The 21,090-nt window shown below is 39.4% G+C and overlaps 1 protein-coding gene across 3 annotated transcripts in view; it reads left to right on the plus strand.

Annotated features, from left to right (window-relative positions):
- NEBL (nebulette) overlaps positions 1 to 21,090 on the plus strand; it is a 335,915-nt gene that overhangs the window by 227,310 nt on the left and 87,515 nt on the right. The window contains exons 2-5 of one of the 3 annotated variants that reach the window (XM_040645355.1): positions 72 to 143; positions 6,852 to 6,956; positions 8,606 to 8,716; positions 14,242 to 14,352. The exons of the other annotated variants lie outside the window; for them this stretch is intronic. Coding sequence (XP_040501289.1) covers positions 72 to 143; positions 6,852 to 6,956; positions 8,606 to 8,716; positions 14,242 to 14,352 — 399 coding nt within the window. The remainder of the gene's footprint in view (positions 1 to 71; positions 144 to 6,851; positions 6,957 to 8,605; positions 8,717 to 14,241; positions 14,353 to 21,090) is intronic. 3 annotated transcript variants of the gene reach the window in all.

A 21,090-nucleotide genomic window follows, 5' to 3' on the forward strand; every position in this document is an offset into this window, starting at 1 on the left:
GAAGAAGGGTATTTGTTCCTCTAAGTTGATCATTAGAAAAAAATGCTTCCTTTCCTTGTTTTTCTGAACAGGTGTTCTTTAAGCCAGTTATTGAAGACCTGAGGATGGAATTGGCCAGAAAATGCACCAAACTCATTAGTGATGTAAGTGGCTTAAGTGATTTTTTCTTATTTTGCATTGTGTGTGTTTCATCGAATCATCGAGTTGGGGAGAAAACCCTGCAATCATCTGTTAAAACACAATTATTTCCCAAATCATGGAGCAAAGTCCAGAAAGTTTTGTTGATTTCTTAAAGGTCACCTATACAGAGAATTTCTGTAGGAGCAGGTCTCTGTGTTCTTAATCCAGAGTGCCATCCCTTATGAATTTCACTGTCACTCTGGCATGACATTTCAGAGCACATTTCGTGGGTGAACCGCAAAGGCTTTTAAAATTTGTATGGTGGTGAAATTTGTTTTGGGACGATCTCTGTCTAAATGAATGGTTAAAAAAAAAACATTTAGGGGATTTTTTTGAGGACTCTGATGAATGCAATAGTTTTTGAAACCAGGAAAAAATATATATCTATATATACCTTACGTGTATTTACAATTTGGGGTTCATGGGTTACTGAACTGCATGGTAAGAAGCCTGAACTAGACGATGATGGTATTAGTAAAAAGGAGCATTTTTCTCATGACTTTTTTCATTAACTGGGATCAGTGTATATCTTATCTCCAGGGAATCCTAGAATTGTAGAACTATGCAACATATATATACACTAGTAATTATGTACTGGTAAACCAGTGAACATGTAAACTAGAATTCTAGAAGCCCAAGGAAAAAGTATTGCTCACCAGAGAAAAGCATTTAGATGCTCCTCATTAACACAACTGTAAGAGAGTTGCTGGGGCCGAGGAGAGATGACTCATGGAAAGTGAATAGGGCCTGGGGCTGTAGAGAAGCGAGCTCAATACTGGCTGTTTCTGTTGTAGTTAATGAACAAAGCGATCAGAATATTTTGCAAATGTTTGTTTTCAAAGGAGGTCAGTCCGGGGAAGTGGATGATGCGTTGGCATGTTCTCTGAAGTCAACCTGCCTGCATCAATTTAACAGTAACGTTAGGGCAGGTTATGTAACCAGACTGGGCTCAGTTCCTCAAGGGCAACATCTATTACAGTATCTTTAAGTAACAGTAACACATCTGAAATGTCTGGTGAACTGTCTGGAACACTGTGAGCCCTCAAGAGATGTTAGCTGTTATTAACTACTACATCTGTAAATTACTTTTGTATCCATCCAGTCACATTTTATATATGACTCTCTGTCTCCTTGGGTTTTGTCAGAAAGAGCCAGAGGATGTGGGAATCATACTCTTTCCATACATTATGTAATTGAATTTTAAATGGAGTATTTCTTTGTGCTATTACCTGAGAGCACTAAGCTACTGCATGTGAAAGTTCCTTGTAAATGATAATAAGAATGGAATGATGACAACAACAATAACATCAGCCTAGTTAAGATTTAGCGAGGACCATGTGCCCGGCATTGCAGCTTCTGAGGGGGGTTCGGCTGCTTTTCGCATTTTAGAGGTGAAGAAACAAAGGCTCAGAGAGGTTAAGTATTTTGCCTGGGTCACACAGTTAAGCAGTGGGGAAAAGGATTGAACCCAAAGCCCTCTAATCCTTAGCCATTCTCCTGTGTTTGCTTTTACCATAGATTTCCCTGCACAGTTTCTCTTAGCTTTCCTATTATTGATTACACAAATATTGGTAATAGAAACGCTACCATTGAAAACCTGAAGTTTCACGGCTCCGAAAACAGTACCTCTTCCAGCATTGTTATGTTTTTTATTAAAGGGTAATTGTGGATGAGCTAAAGTGTATTATATAAACCATTGGAACTGAAGCAGCAACTTCAGTGAGTGGGTGATTTTGCTGGAGTTGTTCCGGATAAGATCATTTTTCAGTGACTGTAAAACCAGCCTCGTGGTGAGGGGCATGGCTTTTACCATTTTGCCAAGCCAAAGCCATGATATTCCTTTAGCGTGTAGGAGTAATTTCTCTTTATTATAGATGTATGCTGCATGGCAAAATGTCTGTACTACCTAAATACTTCGATCACAGACTGTGGCCTAATTTTTATCTGTGTACATGTTCACCTTTTGTTTTGAAATAGAAGTCCATACTTTTTAAGATACTCTTTTAAAATTTTTGGGATTTGTATATTTACCAACGAAGAGTCTGAACAAGTACTTCTTTTGTCTCTAAAACAAAACTGAAAGGAGGAGTTCGTTCCATCATTTTAAAAACAAATTTTAATTGACACTTCCTGGAAGGACTTTATGTATTGGACCCAGTAGAATTTTCTAGTTTTTCAAAGTTTGGTTGGAAAGGTATTTATTAAATACTAACTGCTTTATCCACTGTCTGCGTCATGGGTGTTTTTCTATGGAACCGATGAACTTACATTGGAAGTTCTCATGTTTATTATATTGTCTACATCACTAGATGGTTGTCTAAAATGTGTAGTTGAGTTTTGTTGGTCATGGAGTGAAAACAGATACAGATGTGGACGAATGGTCCTGGGGAGTTAGTTGGGAGCTCCAGTCGAGGCCCTCTCCTGCTTCTCACGGGCCCCCCCGGTTAGTGGCCTGCATTTCACTTAGCGCACAGGCCTTTTCCCAGGTCTCAAACTTAAAGACAGATTTTCAGATCTGTGCATTTTGTTTTCCAATCCCTTGTATCCCAGAGGAACATCGGTGTGTTTATCTGAGCCTTTCTGTCTGAAGGCGATCTATTTGTAGCCCATGTCACCGACTGCATTTGGTGACTTCTTTGCCCGGTCTGCACGGGGCTTCAACTTGAACCTGTGAGAAGTTGCCTCACGTTCTGCTCATACAGCTAGTGGGCCACATACCTGGGATCTGAAACAAGGTCTGCCCGACTCCCAGACCTTGGCCATCATCATGCCGTTCCTCTCCTGCTGTGTGCTAGGTACCCACATGTACTACTGTGCTCTGTGTCAAAATGTTACCTAGGAAGGGTCTAGAGATAAGTCCAGGGACTTCCAGTTCTCCCTAGAAAGAAATGGATGTTTTTCAGGTCAGGTGGCTTCACTTTGGGGGATCAGTGTGAGGCATTTTTCCATTTTTTTACTCTTCCTGGTTTCCCTCTGCACAACTCTCTTCTCCAAATTACCTGGTCCTCTGAAGCCATGTCCTTTATTTTTCTGTTAACCACATAATGCTTTTTATTTCCCCAGATACTCTCTCTCTCTCTCTCTGGGCCTATTGGTCAACTATCTAATGAATTCCTTGAATAAGTCAAATCTATTAACTATACTGACCCATCAGAATCATGGATCTAGTTGCCTTTTGTCAGGTGGTCGTAGACCGTATTAGGTTAAAGGGGATATTTTTGTATGTTTCTGATAAATTAGGCATCAAGAGTGTCTGCAGAGCAAGTTTGGGCACATCGGCATGAAGCCTGTGATGCGGTGTTTTGGTTCAACCCTTTTGAGGGTGTTCACTTGCATGGCAACAGAAAGAGCATTTTCCAGGCAAATGAACATTGTTGTGGGTAAATCTTTCCAGTGCTAAAAGCATCAGATTCCATGGCTATCCCTCCAGAGAAAGCTTTGATTGTGTTAAGAGAACCTGGGACAACAGCCTTGGTTATGAGTGTCCCCCACCCTGTGACCCCACAGTGAGGAAGCTGCGGTTCTTTCTTCCAGGGTTCGATGTATTGAGCCAATATGGCTTCATTTGCGAGAAGACTTTCTCGATACTTTTGGTTAAGAGTGCCTGTAAAAGGAGGGGCATCTGGGTGTCTCAGTAGGTTAAGTGTCTGGCTTTGGCTCGTCATGATCTCAGGGTCCTGGGATTTAGCCCCGTATCGGGCTCCCCATTGAGTGGGTCATCTGCTGGCCTCCACCCCACAGCCCCTACCCCTGCTCACATTCTTTCTCTCTCTTCCTCAAATAAATAAATAAAATCTTAAATAAAAAGAGTGCCCATAAAAGGAAATATCCTCAGACGTTTCTACATCTGTCATTGAAGTTCAGCCAGTAGCTAATGTCATACCAAGTGAAAGAGACCAGGCTAAGAGGAGAAAGCATCACTGAACTGATTTAACTCTAATTGTAGTTGAGACATGGTGGGATCAATGGTGGTGGTCAGAGCAGCAGTAAATATTTGGGGTATCTTACTGTGTATTAAGGCATCAACTTTGCCCACTTTTTTTTTTTTTTCTTTTCTCAATTAGAAAGTAACTAGGATAGTATCTTGGTTATGAGTGCAGATGGCCCCCAGTGACAGGAAGACCCTAGTACAGACACAACATATAGGTGGGATTTTCACATAATGAAGCGTGGAGGTAAGAGGTCCAGTGTTGGTGCAGTGCATGTTCTCAGGCTCTCAGGTTCCTCTCCTTCTGTGTTGTCATTCTTAGTATGGTGACTTTCCTCCCTGTGATGACCTCATTGCGGCTGCATCCCTGTGACTGGGGAATGGAAAAGGTGGAGGGGCAAAGTGTCAAAGGGCTGTGTCGGCAAGTCTTTCCCCTTTGCACCAGAAACACCAGGAACACTGCTGGGAAGACTTCTACAAATGTCCTGTGGCCAGAGCTGGGCACCGGGGGTGGGGGTGGGGAGGGCAGTCACTGGCCAAGGGGAAGGAGCAAACTGTGCCTGACTTAGAACAATTCATCCTCTGGGTCTGGGCAGGGGTCTGGCTATGCTCCTAAATACATTTGGGTTCTGTTATTGGGCAAGAAGGGGGTCGCATAGGCAGTCTATCCCAATAGATGGGGCCACGGCTGTGTTTGGAAGTGGCTGTCTATTTAGTGATTTTATTTCACCTAAGATGTTGTGTCCCTCATCGGTGTAGTTCCCGTCCATTTGTCTTTTTCTATTATCCTGGTATAGGAAGGCTAACACTAAGTGGCATTCTTTATATAAAAATGTAAGATCATTTGCTTATCATCACTCAAGTTGTAAAATTCATTAGCAATACAATAGGACTGACAATAAGCAAATTACATGTGTGTGTGTGTGTGTGTGTGTGTATGTATGTGTGTATCTTTTAAACAAAGGAAGGACTGGAGACCCCTCTTAAGACTGAGCTATTTGCCTGCACAGTGAAGGAACTAAATACTTCATCCTTATCCTGTGCTCTCGCCCTGAACATTCTGCTCAGGTCAGAGCTTATCGGGGGCCCATGGCCATCACACATACCACTGCAGTCAAGAATGTGACTGGGAGGGGGAGAAGATGGTGGCAAAAGATAAAAATAATGAGCCAAACTTAAGCCTAATGATAGGTTATTTTCTCTCACACTTAATTATATAACGGGGATACTTTTTTTTTTCTCCTTATGATCAAAATAGCCTACTATTTATCATACTGCCATTAACGGTTTAATTACTAGTGACTGAGGAGGGTGATTTGCAGAGCCCTAAAATTATGGCTAATCTCTGAGAAGAAAAAAAAAAAGTAATTTAGTGCTCAGATAAGATAAATATGTTCCAATGTTGATTTCATGAATAAAGCAAATGTTTAATGTGGTCGACGTCTAATACCTAAGAGTCACAGCAGTGAGATATGGTATTTTGCAATAATTTTGCTTATAATTTATCTGGTCATACCTTAGGTCGAATTATGCCCCTCAAATCAGGTTTACACGTGGTAAAATCTCTAGGTAGTATTAGTGTTGCAATATCGTGTTAGTCATGTCCTTTAAGAACCAGGTATATCGTCAACTAAACTTCACTTTTAGGTTATAATTAGGGAGACCGTGTAATTTATCATCTGAACGGGGACATTTTTTTTCAGCGTATTTACAGCATTGGGTAGATAAACATGACTTTATTACAGGGTGATATAAATTTTAGCAAATTACCTTCATCCTCTCAACTAGTCATAAATTTTGCCTCACCAGTTTTCAGATTGAGTGGCAATTACCACGAGAGTGGGCTTACATTTTAGGGCCTTGTCCATAGTTCCTGACTTCAGCACATGTGTTCATGCAGGGTCTCCCCCCAGAGTAACAATTCTGGCCTCTCCTCGAGGGGGAAAGGTATAATTCCTTTCACTACTGAGTTTGAGAGAAGAAATGAGCATGCTCAGCTCAGCCTCTCTGGACTTTCTCTTGTGCATTTGCCTACCCATAGCATTCTGGAATGATCTCCTCTACCAGGTGGCAAGCTTTCAGGGCAGATTCTGCTCTTGTTGGGGGAGGGGAGGCAGATAGGGAGGCCTATGGTTGCTCCTAAGTTGGGTAAGTTTCATTTGAGCAGAATTAATTAGTATAAAGGAAGCTCATCGTGGCTGTAGTTTGAGCCCCTTCCTCTAATCCCAGCATGTATAGGTAATGATGCTAACAGTAATCTCCACTTGTTTGATTTCTGCCTCTACTTCTTAATTGGTTCCATCTGTCCTGATGGCTACTTGTCTTGAACTTAGAGGTAGGCAGCTATATTTTTGTTTGATTGTAGGCTTAATTGTTCAGTCAGTGGCTTGAAAGTAACAATAAACTGGGACACTTGTCGAATGAAATGAGAGTGTTGGATAATTATGCTGAGCAAGCTGGGCAGACAGGACCCATAGTCAGTGTGCGTCCGCCCACGTGATCCTTGATGATAACAGGACTCTTACTTATCTAAAGAACAGTCTTTTTTTCCCCCCCTGTGTCTCAACCCCTTTGCGGTTCTGTGCTAGATATCCATTTATTTGATTTCGCTGGTTTTGAGCATAATTCCTCATGTTATTTACTTCAGAAAACAGACTTCCACAAGTAATTCTTCTGTTCAAAAAGGGTGCATTAAAATTGTGTTTCTTCTTTCTCATCTTCTGTAAATTATTCTCTCTTTTAGATTCATTATAAAGAAGAGTATAAAAAGTCTAAGGACAAGTGTACATTCGTGACTGACACTCCCATGCTAAACCATGTAAAAAATATTAGTGCTTTCATTTCTGAGGTAAGGCATAAAAACAAGCAAAATGGTTTGCATTTTCATATTCTATTTATGTAGATAAAAGTCTGTGCATTAAAATTGGAGAGGAATATCTTTGAGAGCACCACTGAGTGTTGGTAATATCTACGTAATTATGTGACCCTGTGCACAATGTCAATTAATTCTATGGTTGATATGTTTTATTATATATGTCTATATTTCGACTCCAACTCTTTCATATTTATATAGAATTACTCTTGAAAAGAGATGTTTTATTTGATAAGTAGGAAGTACTGGAAAAGAGGTTTTAGAAATTCCATTATTTTATTTCCTAATAGGTATATTAGATATAAATTGTTGAATATCATTTTGAAAATAAGCAAAATTTACCAGCTGATTCTATAAAACATGATATCTTTGGTAAGTAATTTTAGATCAATTTAAACTATTTTGAGAAGGATCAGTTCAACAGAGACCCTTATTATGAAACCACAGAGAAATGCACTGCATTCATTTCCCAGCTGAAAAATCATATAGTCTCTATCTGGGAGCATTTCAAACTGCAGATTAGACTGCATTATGAAGCACCATGTTAACAGCGATTTCTGTGGGGAGGCATTTCTGTAGCCTGTGACTAGGTCACTTAGGAGAGAGAAATTTGAGAAGAGGATGAGTAAAACAGTATTGTAAACGACTAACCTCTTGTGTTCCATAAGTTACGTTGGAAAAAGGTCAACATGATATTCTCAGGATTGCTTTCGCTGACGTGAAAACGTTTGGAAGAAAACTGGCAAATTTTCTCTTCTTGAGTACCCACATCCAAAGAGTTGTGAGAACACAAAGATTACACAGGGTCTATGCTCAATAAATTCACACTCACATCTAGTTCTGAGTGGGGGTAACATCAAAGTGTGGAAAAACGTGGTTTTGTTTGATTGGTTTTCGTTGGCTGTTATTTCTCCTGTGCAAAAACTCTCTTGATGTTTCTCATTCCTAATTGATTCTTTTTCCTGAAGGAGTTAACTGCAGAGCAAAAAAAAAAAAAAAAAAAGGAAGTAGGTAATCTGTTGTGTTACTTTCAACCTAATCTCTCTAAGAGAGATGGTGAAGGAGAGTTTCTATTTATTAGTAATGAACTTTGGGGATCACTTCGAGACAATGCAGATTGGAGGTGGGAAGGCACAGAAACACCAAAGAGGCACCCTCCCTGCCTCCCCCCCACCCCCCCGCAGTTGTGGTGGAAGGAGGTTAAAAACATTTGCATAAAGGAGCTCTGTCCTTTGCAGTCAAGTTCTAGACATTACATACTACCAGCTTGTATTTTCTGGAACAACTCAAATGTCTCATTTTTCTCAGGTTTTTCTTTGCTGATCAAACACCCGAAACTCTCCATATAGACAAACAGATTTACTTTTAGAAACATGCATGGGTTGAAATAGAAGAGTAGCTATTATTTTCTTGAGCACCTCATTTTAAAGCTTTTTCTGTAATAAATTGGACTTGTCTCTTTTCAGAATATGTTCTTCACTCTAGTATCTAAGGTTAAAATGGTCTTCAGGTTTTTGAATTAATTCTGTTTCTGACGAAAGTTTTCTTTTATTCTCTGTCAATATTCACAGTAAAAAAAAGTAATGCTTATTAATTTTTTTTTCTGTTTTTTTTCCCCGCTCTAGGCAAAATACAAAGGTACCATTAAGGCGAACCTCTCCAATTCTCTTTATAAGCAGATGCCAGCCACAATTGATAGTGTCTTTGCAAGAGAAGTTACTCAGCTTCAGAGTGAGGTGTGGTTTTCCTAAATTGTTATATAACTATATAAATAAAAATTTAACCACATACAATTAGCATCTTAAAACATATTAATATTTAAAAAATATATTTAAACATAGCAAAAAGGTTGTTTCTTGGATATTACATATTGGATGAAAATTGGAAGCAGCTGATTCATGGGTTGTTGGTAGTCACTGGTGGGTCATGGAAAATGAAAAGGACAGGCAAATTTGTTAGTCACGTGATGCCGTTTTCCCTAATTCTAGTGACAATTATTAATAGAACAAATTTTAATCTTATTAGGATAGCTTACTTAGATTAAAATCTGACAGCCGATATTAAACCTGTCTCTGATTTAGCATGTGATCTCTAAGTGGAGAACGTTCTTATTCAAAGTCCCATAAAGAGTTAATGGTTAAATTCAGGATCCACAGGTCTGTGCTTCCTCAGTTAGGCAGGAGTTTCCTGAGTTTCCTTTTCTGTGGATTATGGATTTCATTTGGAGTATCTCAGGTGGCGGTGGCCATTATAGTGATTACAAGTTGCAGACGAACTCAAGAACAGTCATCTTGTGAGCTCATTTTGAATTCAGAAGAGTAATTTTCCTCTTTTGTACATTAGACATAAGGGATACATAGTACATTTAATTTGTTGTATTTCTTAAAACAGAATTTCAAAATAGACTATTTCACCTCTTTCTTAAGTTGTTATTTTGTTTTCTCCATAGCACAGTTTTTTTTTTTTTTTTTAACTTTATGAATTTGCTACTCGGCTTCCTAAGTGATATAAGAGCAGGGACTTCTGTGTCTTGTTCTCTGCTCTATCCCCAAGCTTAGAACAGTCCTTGGCACACAGGGGGATAGTCAGTAAATACTGGTAAAATGGATTTTGTTGAATTCGTTGATTCCCTTTATAGGAAATGTTTCCTTTTATGTAGTTTGTATTCTCCATGCTACATTTTAGGTTAAAAATCATAATGAACACATAGAAATGCTTACTATGTGTCAGGTGCTGATCTATACATTTCACATATATTTATATCATTTAATCCCCGTAAGTACTCTGTGAGATAGCCCCATATCAGCGATGTGGAAACTGAAGCACAGAGGAGTCAAGGAACTTGCCTGAGATCACACAGCCAATAAATGGCAGAGTCAACGCATGAACATGGATAGCCTGGCTTCAGAGTCTGGGTTCTTAACCACACTCTGTATCACCTCTTTCTTACCATTTCCACCACTCTTCTTCTTATTAAACAAGTTGACTTCTTCCTTCAGAATCTTTTTAGTTTTAAGTAGAGGATACCTAAGTAATTTTAAAATAGTCTGAAGATAAAGTACTCTTGAAAAAAACTGTGCATTGTTACCCTTTGCAGAACATCTTTAAGTACTTTATTATTACAAATTTAAATGTCCTCTGTGTACTCATCTTGGCAGTAAGCTAATCTCAGCTGTGCAACATGAGGCTAAAAATATATGATATCAGAGTTTTGCATGGCTGACCATGACTAATATGTCCCCCCTTTTTTTTTCTCACAACATCTGGTCACCTTGCCACTTGCTGATAATGTACAGACTACTTAATAAAGCAAATAAGTATAACCCAACACTTGATATGTGACAAACAACAGTTATACAAGAAAGAAAGAATAGTCTCTTATTTTTATACTTGGGAAGGTAACCTTGTCAGATATTTACATCCTCATTGCTGTGCTAAGTGCCCAACTTTACTCACCTTCTTATGGCAGAAACAGAACGATAGTACATGAACACGTGCAACGGAGGACTTAGTGTGCGAGACGATCCATACAGTATATTGTGGAGTCTATCCTTTCCCCCCAGAGTAAGTTGTCACTTACGTTGTTAGCATGGGTTATGCTATAATGGAGTGTGCCCCCTGGGAAAGACAGGTGTGTGCTCCCAGCACTGCCCACTGCTGTAATTAGTCACCGAACTAGTTAGTAAGGAAACACCTGGATTCTGAATAAAGTATCTAGTTCAATGGAATAATGTAATGTAATAACATTTCTTGAGGTTTGCATAAATCAATTTTATGGTTGCTAAAATTGTAGTTCTTAGAGCTTGCCTGGTAAGAAGACTAGCAAGAAAGTAAAACTATTTGACAGTGTCTGAGAAAACTAAACAACTAACTTTTTACCGTGTCCAGATCATATCAGATTTGCGGTAACCTAAATTAGAGTAGTAGACACATTCTGGAATTTCAAGGTGGTCTGGGTTCTAATGAAAAGTCTCCTAGATTGAGGACCCTGGGTCAAAATGTTACGTTCAAATCAATTTGCAAACATTCTCAGATGCTTAAATCCAAACTAGAATGATAATGTGAAGTGAGCTAGATTAATCCTCCTTATAGACAATGACTGAGAAGTCGTTTTAAAAGAGAGAGGGAGGTGGAGATTTTAGGATGCCGTTTTATGAGCTATTCCCCATTAACAATTTTATAAACAAAGACCACAAAGAAAATTTCTGGGAATGGATGGGCCATGCCACGAAATGGTGAGATCCGTCTCACCAGGGCTCCTTCAAGCAGAGGCTAAATCATCTAGCACAGAAGTAATACAGGCTACTCAGGACTCAGGAGGTGTTCGACAGCCTATGTTTTTATCTGTAGTGGCTCCAGGGTCCTGCTTCAGGAGCTCTAGAGGAGTCCATGCTGTGGGACTAGCAGTGCAGTTACCCATATGGTAGTTATAAAATATCCTGAAGTTGGAAATGTATATAGACCTTAGGTATATATATGATACAACAATATACTAGGCTATCCAATATACAAGATAAACATATAAACTACTTTTAGAAACATATTTATATGTAAATATATAAGACTATGGCAAGTGTCCTCCACTAGTTAGGTATCCGGTAGCAAAGCGACCTTGATTGCTACACAATAACGACAAGTCCTAAGAAATCAAATTTATCAGAAAATTTATTAGCTTGACATAATTTTCCATTAGCTGTTTTAAGGATGAAAATTAATATGATAAATTAAAGTTCAGCTGCCTCCAATTTGACGTAATCTTAATTCTAAAGTGGTACTTCGTTGCAGCTATAAATGAAATGACTTTTAATGCCACAAGTAGAAAATTACGCAGCCTTTTAAAGAAAGAGTGCTTTTTAAAATTGTGCTTGATGACTCACCATTTCTGTGATAACCTCCTAAATGATCAGCGTTGCTTATGTTTATAAAGCCACAAGTCATACAAACTAAACCAGGCACCCAGGAAAAAGGAGCAAGGTACACGCTATCTCCTTTTATTTAAGAAGAAGGAACAAATCTGACGAAGGTTTCTTCTTGGCTTAATAGATCTGGTCACTCATTAAACTCCTCCACCTTTCCCCGAGAAAGTTATAATACAGAATGTAATGGAACTGACATAATGGTTTTTGCCGACTTAAATGGAGGTCCTTAATGGGTTTCCTGTTTAACGTAACTAATTGGTGAAAATGTAAAGATATGTTCATGAGAATTAGATATCCTGATGGATTGTATCAATGGATAGACTCTAACAAGATGAGCGATCCCTGGAATAACATGGGGGTGCTGCGTGTGAGTCCTGATAATTGACTACATATGCAGGATTGGATGTGAGAACAGAGTGGGGCAGAACTGAACAAGGCTTAAGGATACTTGGTGACAGAAATCTCAATGTAGTTATCAGAAGGAAAACACTGTGATCTATGGATACATGAATAATATTGGATAGCACAGAAGAGATCATAACCCCCACTAAATTAATTGGACGGTTCTAATTAGGAGAGGTCAGACCACATCTAGAACATTCTGGGCATCTTAAGAAAGAGTGGATTAATTGGAAATTGTGCAGAGGAGGGCAATTAGGGGTATAGGGGCTCAGGACCTTACTCCGTGCAGATGGTCTGGAGGAATGGGAGTTACTGACATCTGGAGTTGCATCCGGTGAACTAGAGTCTTCCTACCTGGCTGCCAGGGGAAGACACACCAGGGCTTCCTTAAGGCAGGAGCTTTGTGTCACAGCTTCCACGATTTAGAGACTGTGACACCCCAGCGTGAGTTCCATTTCAGCAAACGTTTTCAAGAAGAAGTTGGTGGGGGAGCCAGACAGGAGATTTAAATATTGATAGTTACAAGAGATGGTTTTCTTTCTTTATGGTGAGATGCGATGATTTTATTTTTAAAAATGAGTTTTGTAAATATCATCTTAATCCTCTAGGCAAGTATATTATCTAAGTTAAACAAATGGTTAATACTGTTTATTAAAACCCACGAGGGGTTTAAGTTCATGAGAATATTTAGTAAACTCATTTATTCATTCATTTGCTAAGCATTTATTGCATTTCTATTCTCTGTCATTGAGTATGAGAAGCACAGGATATTAAAAGATGTGTGAGAAGAGATAGGCGTAGCTCTCAAGGAGCTAGTATTGGTAAAAAGTTTTTCCTTAAGTTGAACTGTTATTCTTTTCTGTTAAAAATTAGATCTTATTTTGTTCTTGTGAATACTCTTCTAGTTTTTCTCTTTAAATTGACTCTGTTCTCCTGCGTCGAGTTATTCTAACTCCATTTAATACCTTTTTATTATAAAACTTTTAATATCTATTTAAAATTAATTTTAAAATAATTTATTCTTTCATTCATTCCTGTTTTTATTTTTATTCATTCATTCATTGAGCAAATATTTATTGATTCTTACTTTGTGCCAGGCACTATTTTGGGTTCTGAGCAATCACCAAGCTAGATAGTTATGTTCTTGTGAGGGAAGACAGAAAATAAGTAATTCTACAAAAATAAAACAAAAGTAATTGAAAATTGTGAAGGAAATACATAGGATAATGGAACAGGCTGAGAGTAAAAGGGATAATTTCTTTGCTGTCTTCTGAATCTTCTTTTTTCTCTCTTGTTGAATTTGTTACTTCTACTATTGAAGTAATCATTCTCACGCCTTCTTTCCATCCCAGGAGGGAACAAATTGAAATGGTAGCAATGGATGACATTGTCATGATGCTCATTTCCCTTACAGAGAATAGGTCTTGACATATCTCAGAAATCTGCCTGCATGTCTTATTTTCTCCCAAAGGTTGAGCATTCAGTGAGGTTTATGTTATATTACAGCTGTGCCTATGGAAAGTAATAACAATTAATTAAAAAATGAAAAATTCACCTTTAAATGTCTGGTCATTTCCCCCACTTTGTCGGTTGCTTTCTCAAGATTTAAAACGCGGACATTTATGACCCTAAAAGCTCATAGATTTGGAAGGTTTCCCAAAACCGTAGCTGAGATTTAAGTTAGTTGAATATGAGTAGGGATTTCAGCATGCATAGGGTCGAGGACTTTTGAAATTAACAGGAAAGAGTCAAAATTAGGAGTCTAACCTGAAACACTAACCTTAAAGCACTGAGTATATTCTCTTGTTATAGAGGCTTAGGCAAATAGGACCACCAGTGGTGGGATTCAAATACACAAACTCCTAGCAAAACACTGAAATTTAACAGGTAAGAAGGTAGTATACCCCTGAAGAAACTAACAATGATTTGTGTTTTTAAAGGTTGCCTATAAGCAGAAACACGATGCTGCCAAAGGATTCTCAGATTATGCCCACATGAAGGAACCACCTGACATCAAACATGCCATGGAGGTCAATAAACACCAGAGTAATGTAAGGACGCCATCCCTCATGATTTTCTGAGAAATTGTGGTTACCCACGTCAGGGCTAATGGATATGTGGTGGAAATTTACATATTACAACTCTCCTCTTCAAAACGACTTTACAATTCCTTTTTTTTTTAAATCTCTCAGTGTTCAGTCATAAATTCATCTGAATTATTCTATCAAAAGTCATTAAAACCTTGTGGAATGCCTTTAAAATGTCAGGTCCTTGCAGATATTGGCAATTCTGCTTTGGACCTGTTGGATTAGTGACATTTCCTAGAGTGCCGTTGACTTGATGATGAAGTGCCTGCAGTTGCCAGTCGAGGATTGTAGAAGAACTGGGAGAAAGGGCACCAGAAATCCCTGGCCTGGGGAAGAGTCACTTACAAAGGCTAGTGAGATTGTCCCCCCCTACCGTTTCTTTTGGAATGCAAATGCAGAGCAAATGGTCAAACTCAAGACCCATGGAGAACACGAAAGCAGTTAATGCCAAACGGCTGGCTTAGCAGAAGAAACCAGGGGAGAGGAAATGAGCCCATAGAAAATGAATTCTTTCAAAAGCTTTAAGTTAGCAGATTATAAAGTTGTAAGTTAGCAAGTGCACCAAAACTTCCATGTGTTTGCTCGATGACCACCACTACCCTAGCGGCCTAGAAGAATAATTTCTGGCTGAAATTTCAGTGGAAGCTTATTTGTCTCCCCATTAGGAGTTCTTTGCTCTCTAGGAGGAATGTAGGAAATGTTCGTTAGGTTCTTTATGGGCCAGAATCAGTTCAGATAAAGATGTCTGCCTTAATTGGGTCAAGAAACTCCCTTTCTTTGGAAAGTACCTGAAACATCTTCGTCCTCTCCCATGGGCCCTGTCCCACCACTTAGCTCCTTTACTGAATGGTGCTTTGATGACTCTGGGTCCCCAGGGCCTCAGCTGGGCAGGATCTCTTTCCAGGATGGCAACAGTTATCTGGTGTTAAATTGCAATCCATCAATGCTTAAGTAAAAACGGAGTGAGGTTTTACATTTTAACTCCAATGTGTAAACATATGCCAGGCCCAAGACAATTTCCCAAGATGGTTTAACCTTGATGAGAGAGGAGAATGCTACACGTCTGTAATTAACAGCAAGGCCATTTTAAGGGGATGCTTCGTAAGAACGGTTTGCTTACAGAACGACGGTCATAACCATAATAACTACCACTTAGCTAGCTCTGCTGTGCAGCGGGAACTCTGCCAAGACTCCGATTGTTTCCAACTCTCACAAAATCCCTGTACTGAGTCCCATTCTGTAGATGAAGAAGATGAGACGAAAGAGTCAAACTCCTAGTTCCACACTTTCTGTTAGGCCTTGCTACCTCCCTTTTAAGGAGGTCGAGATTTTAAATGAAATTTTTTAAATGTGGGATGAAATAGGTTATCATCAGAATTTAGATCAACAGATTCAAGGCGCTGCAGGAAAGAAGGCGTCGGTGGTGGTCCAGGAGGGGCCGGAGCGCGTTACACAGACCCTCGGGGGGCTGCTTCCAACTCTATAATTCAATGAAATTCAAATACGGAAGTTCCTTATCATAGAACTGGGGTTATTATTTTAACTCTGCCTTTTCTTTTAAAAGGTCTTTGATTGAGGGATTGAGGGAATAGAGTATAAAGGCCTTTTCTCTTCCATTCAATACTGTGTACTTATGGGAGAAGGATGTATTTACTTACACTCCTCTGCCTACTCGGCTCGACCTTCACATGCAAAGTTTGTACATATAATAGGATTTAGAAAGTGTTTAAGACTATTTACTCAGATTTAAAGTGAGAATGATATTTGTATTCTACCTGTGAAGTAGTTGACATTCCCCTAGAGTCAAGGCACTTAGAATAATACATTTGTTGTCCCTACAATATGAAATTTAAACACAGGTCTTGAAAGCCACAGGAAAGCAAGTACCTCTCCTGGTTTGTAGGTGAAGCTAGTACATCTTCACAAAAGATGAAACTCTGCCTCCCACAAAACTTCAGCGCGGTGAAACCCATTTGCAGAGAATCTACTAGTAAAATTATCTTTTGGTAATGTGGGATGTCCCTTTACATGATGCCTCTAGATGAGCTGATTTATCTTAGAAGAAAATGTGCTGTCACGTGTACCTCTGATTTGCCTGGAAACAATGCATCTTTGCTTACCTTTTTATTTTATGTTTCTACCAAGAGCAAGTCAGCTTCCCGATATCTGTTAGAGAACCAAGAAACTGGGCCAACTGCAGATTAAACCTTTTAATTTCTGCCTCTTTTCAGCTCAGACTTTTATTAGAAGATTTATCAGTGGGCCAAATGGCATGTTTTTCCTTTCAGAACCGTTCTCTTCCTCATGCCTTTAGAGGCGTGAATAGGCAGAAGAGGATGAGGAGAGGACTTCTGGGAGGGCCAACTGAATTCTCACCTCTGTGTAACTGAGAGTTTCAAGAGGAAGACTGTTCTAGGGGCAATAGTCTCTTCTGTCCCCCCACCTCCCACCCAGTTCAGTGAGCATGGAACAGGGGTGAAAATCATTTATCCAAATACCCTCCACTGTAGCATATGGTAGAAAAGAAATTTAGAGTCAGACCACATGTTGCCTGGATGATCTTGGACAAGTTACCTAATACCTCCACATCTCAGTGTTCCCATCTCTAAAGTGGGGCAGTGATATCTACCTCACTGGGCTCTCGTGAGTATTAAATGAGATGGGTTATATAAAGGGCTTTGCAGAAGAGCAGCTCCACAAAATATGAGTCCTCTTTGGTCCCCCGCCAATTACAAAGGGTGATTTGAGAGGTTAGGATGATTTCATAGTCAATTTGAAAATAATTAACAGAGCTTAGATTGAGAAAAGGGCCAACTCCATATGAACTTTATATTAAGAAGCATTTAGGTCAGAAGGGCATGTTCAAATGATCCCGAACCCATATAACTACTTATCTTGTTGATACTATAATCAAGAAATGATTAAAAACAGCCAATCTAAATCCTTTTGTATCTTAAGGGATGCCAAATTCTTCTAATGTAATCAGAGAAACTGGAGATAATCTATCCTGTTCCTTTCCCCTAAAGATGGGCTCAAAATGAAAACCCCAGTAACGTTATTAGTTCTCATCAATCTTATCAGAGACATGAAACCCAATCGTTCTGAAAGAAGTCAAACAAATTTTGAACTGCCATCTTAAGTTTTGTAAGTAATGTGCTCTGTATAGACTTGTGATGAAATTGGAGTGGTAAACTCTTCCAAAACACCATATTGGTCATCAATTCAACGTGTATTAGAAGGAAGTATTCAGCAGGAGACATAAGAGACTTAATGTTCCTTTCAAGAATGATATATATATTTTCTTAATGGTAATCAAAACTTATCAGGAGATAAAATTTCTTTTCCATCAGAAAGTGAAAAAGCTTAGAGATAAATCAGTAAAATGATACTAGAGAGGCAGTCATGGTTCCGTGTGTTTCCCCAATGTGACTTTATAATAACAGCACTTTGGGAGTTAGTATTCAAATAGAGACGTGAGTGTTTTGCTCATCTCTGAGACAGAATAGTTAGTAATACCCATTCTGCCTTCTTTACAAGATTGTGGTGGTGGTAAAATTAACTCATGAATAAGAAGACTTCTATCAACTCTAAAATGCTTTTTGTACATAGTGACCACAATAATAATGAGAAAGATGCCACTCTGTATTTTACTCCATCTTTTAGGAGATCGAAAACTTGTCTGCCTTCTGATGAATATCAGATCTTACATTTACCTGTATATAAAAGGTTTACATTCTCTCATAAAAATAATACTTACAATTTAGTCGTTGGCTCATTTTTTACATACAGGATGCCCAGACAGAAATAAGCTTGAGACTGAGTTTTTAGTCCATGTGCCTATGTGAGATACCTGGGGGCTTCTCTAATGCTGGAGTTTAGAATAAAAGTATTTCTTGGGAATGACTGCACGAGTGCTTTGAGGTTGTAATTAAATACAGGCCACGCTACTCCCTTCTGTTCTGCAAATGTAAGCTGTAAATCCCCTCTAGTCTCTTCTCACCAAGAATCACGTTAACCTTCATCAGAGTAGCAAAAGGAATGATGGTTCTGGGCCAGTTGGGTTTGATTTCTTTAAGTCTGCTCATCAGTCCTAATTCCCCCACAGGTGTCTGTCTGGGGCTGCCATCCTGGCTGTCCGCTCACCTCTCAAACTTGGCATCTCCAAGGATCTAAATCTGAGTCTCTCATCGGCCAAGCCTGACTCAGAACAGTACAAGGAAAGGGATTCTGGATAACTAGTTCCAGTCCTGGGAGGGAATGTTGAGGAAGCCAGGTTGGATCCAGACAATGCAGCACAACAAGGGTCCTGCATGTAAAGTGCTCAGAACAATGCCTGGCATGTTGGACCCTTTGCACAAATGTAAAAAAATGCAAAGATGTTCTATGCAATGAACGAATCGTTCAGTACTACATCAAAAACTAATGATGTATGTTGGCTAACTGAACGTGATAAAGCAAAAGATGCAGATTATAGGGAACAAGCTGAGATTAAAAGACAATAAAACAGTGAAAATACAAACTGAGGGACAAAGTGAACATGGTGAGACAAGGAAGAAATTCAAAAACAAATTTGATAGAATTAATATCTTTATTGGAGGCAATGAAGAACAGATTTGACTCTGCAGAAAAACCTGAAACGGAGACTGTGTTAATCGGGAGGTCCTAGGTTTAACAACAAACTCCATCACAAGCTAGCTAAGTAAAACATGAGAATTTATTGGTTTATGTAATTGGAAATTCAAGCTACCTTTAGGTGTAACTGGGTCCAGAGGCTCAAGTGTCACTGGGACTCTTCCTCTCTCCCATCTCATGACTTTGCTTTCAGACACACTGTCTAGGTGGTCTCAAGATGACAGCTGGTGTTTCCAAAATTAAATCATCCCTAGAGCCGCTAATCCCAGAGGGAAGGGCAGCAGCTCTTTTTCCCCCTCTAGCCTCAGATCCATCAGTGACTCTGGGCACCCCTCCCCCCCACCACCTGGTTTTGTGTCTGCTCTCTTATTGATCATGGTTTCTAAAAGGATGAGATGTCTGATGGGACACCCCTGTCACCCAGAAGATGGGCTGCCCTGGACAGCCCCACCAAATCACATGGAGTAAGGGAGGGGCAGTTTCCAAATGAAAAACCCCAGGCTGATACATAAATTACACATGTCCATTACAAAGGCATAACTTAGGAAAATGACTCAGCTACATGGAAAAGGGCCAGAAAAGAAATTTAGTGGGGGAAAAAAAAGGAGGAAGAGATCAAGCATGTAGGGTAATAATTTCAGCTGTTCCTGAGGAAGAAACCACAGTCTTTACAGATAAGATTGTATATTGTTATATGTTATTAAAAAGAAAAAGCAGTTTATGTTGGATACAAGATCAAGGTATAAGGAAATGATTATCATATGATAATTACTTTATTGCCATGTGTGAGACCTCTAGAAGGAAATGATGAAACTTCATTGAAAGGTATAATACAAAGTTTAAAGAAGTGGGGAAATACACCTTCTTCTCTTTGGAACAAACTGAAATAGTATTGAGAGATTTTGTAGGTTGAGTGCAATGCCCACTAAAGTTAACTATTTGTTTCCTCTGCAGAACTAACTAGAATTATTCTAATGTTCATTAATGAGAATAAATAGTTAAAAATTAAGGAAAATTTTGAAATAGAAGGGCAGTAGACAGAACTTGGTCTAAGGGATGTAAATCCTTATAGTGAGTGATACTTTCAAGAAATGTGTGAGCGAGGCAGTGAATGTTAAGTCCTTAATATGCTACCTGGTCCATAGTAAGTGGTTGAAAGTGGAGATTATTATTGATTGATATTATTATTTCTCCTCTTCCCCCTTCTCCTTCTCTTCTCTCTTCTCCTTTGTCCTCCCTCTTCCCATCTCCCTCCTCCTGCTGTTTCCTTCCATGCTCTGAGGATGCAGTAAGGAACAAAACATTAAATAAAATGAGGTAAAATCAATCATTGACCCTCAAGCTTGCACCCAAACACCGTCTTGTCATGAGAAGACAGCCTGAAGAATGGAAGCCAGTCCCTTGTTCCAATACAGTTAGCACTTAGGGGTTGAATTTGTTCAGGAAATAGGAAAAAAGCCATATATGTTCTTTGACCTTCCACTGCCACACCTCTTTTCGGCCATGTACTGTTTTTATTCTTCCTGGGTTCTGACAGACTGCAGAACGGAGCAAAGACATATTGTAGGCATCTGAGAAATGTCAGGCGAGCTCTCCTCAGACCCAGGTTAGGAGGAGGAAGCCTCTCCGGCAGCCATGTTGCCGCAGCGCCAAGTTCAGACATCCTTGCAGACAGTGAAAACCAGGAGCCTACCACCCTGTGCCTCTCCATGTAAAGCCCCGTTCCTGTGGGATGTCCCCACACAGTGGTGTTCTGGAAGATCTGACTAGTGACTGGGCTCCCGTGCTGTTCTCCTGTGTGGCTCTGTGGTGTCCGCTTGTTTGAATTTGCAGCTCTTGTCAATCTTAATATTTGTTTTGAGTCACATATGCCGGCCTCTAATTTGCAATTTACATGGATGATGGGGCCCTATTCAGCGTCCTGCTCCTGCCGCCTTTGTGCCCCTCACCTCTCTTCATGCAGTCATTAGGCTGAGCAGCATATAATTACATAACCCATACAAAGCTTAGATTTCTGGAAGTCTGCAGCTCTTTTCAAAAAGTAAGGGTTTCCATTTTTATCCTCATTCT

This window comes from Ursus maritimus, unplaced genomic scaffold (genome assembly GCF_017311325.1).
Source record: "Ursus maritimus isolate PB19 unplaced genomic scaffold, ASM1731132v1 scaffold_31, whole genome shotgun sequence".
In the NCBI taxonomy this organism is placed as follows: domain Eukaryota; kingdom Metazoa; phylum Chordata; class Mammalia; order Carnivora; family Ursidae; genus Ursus; species Ursus maritimus.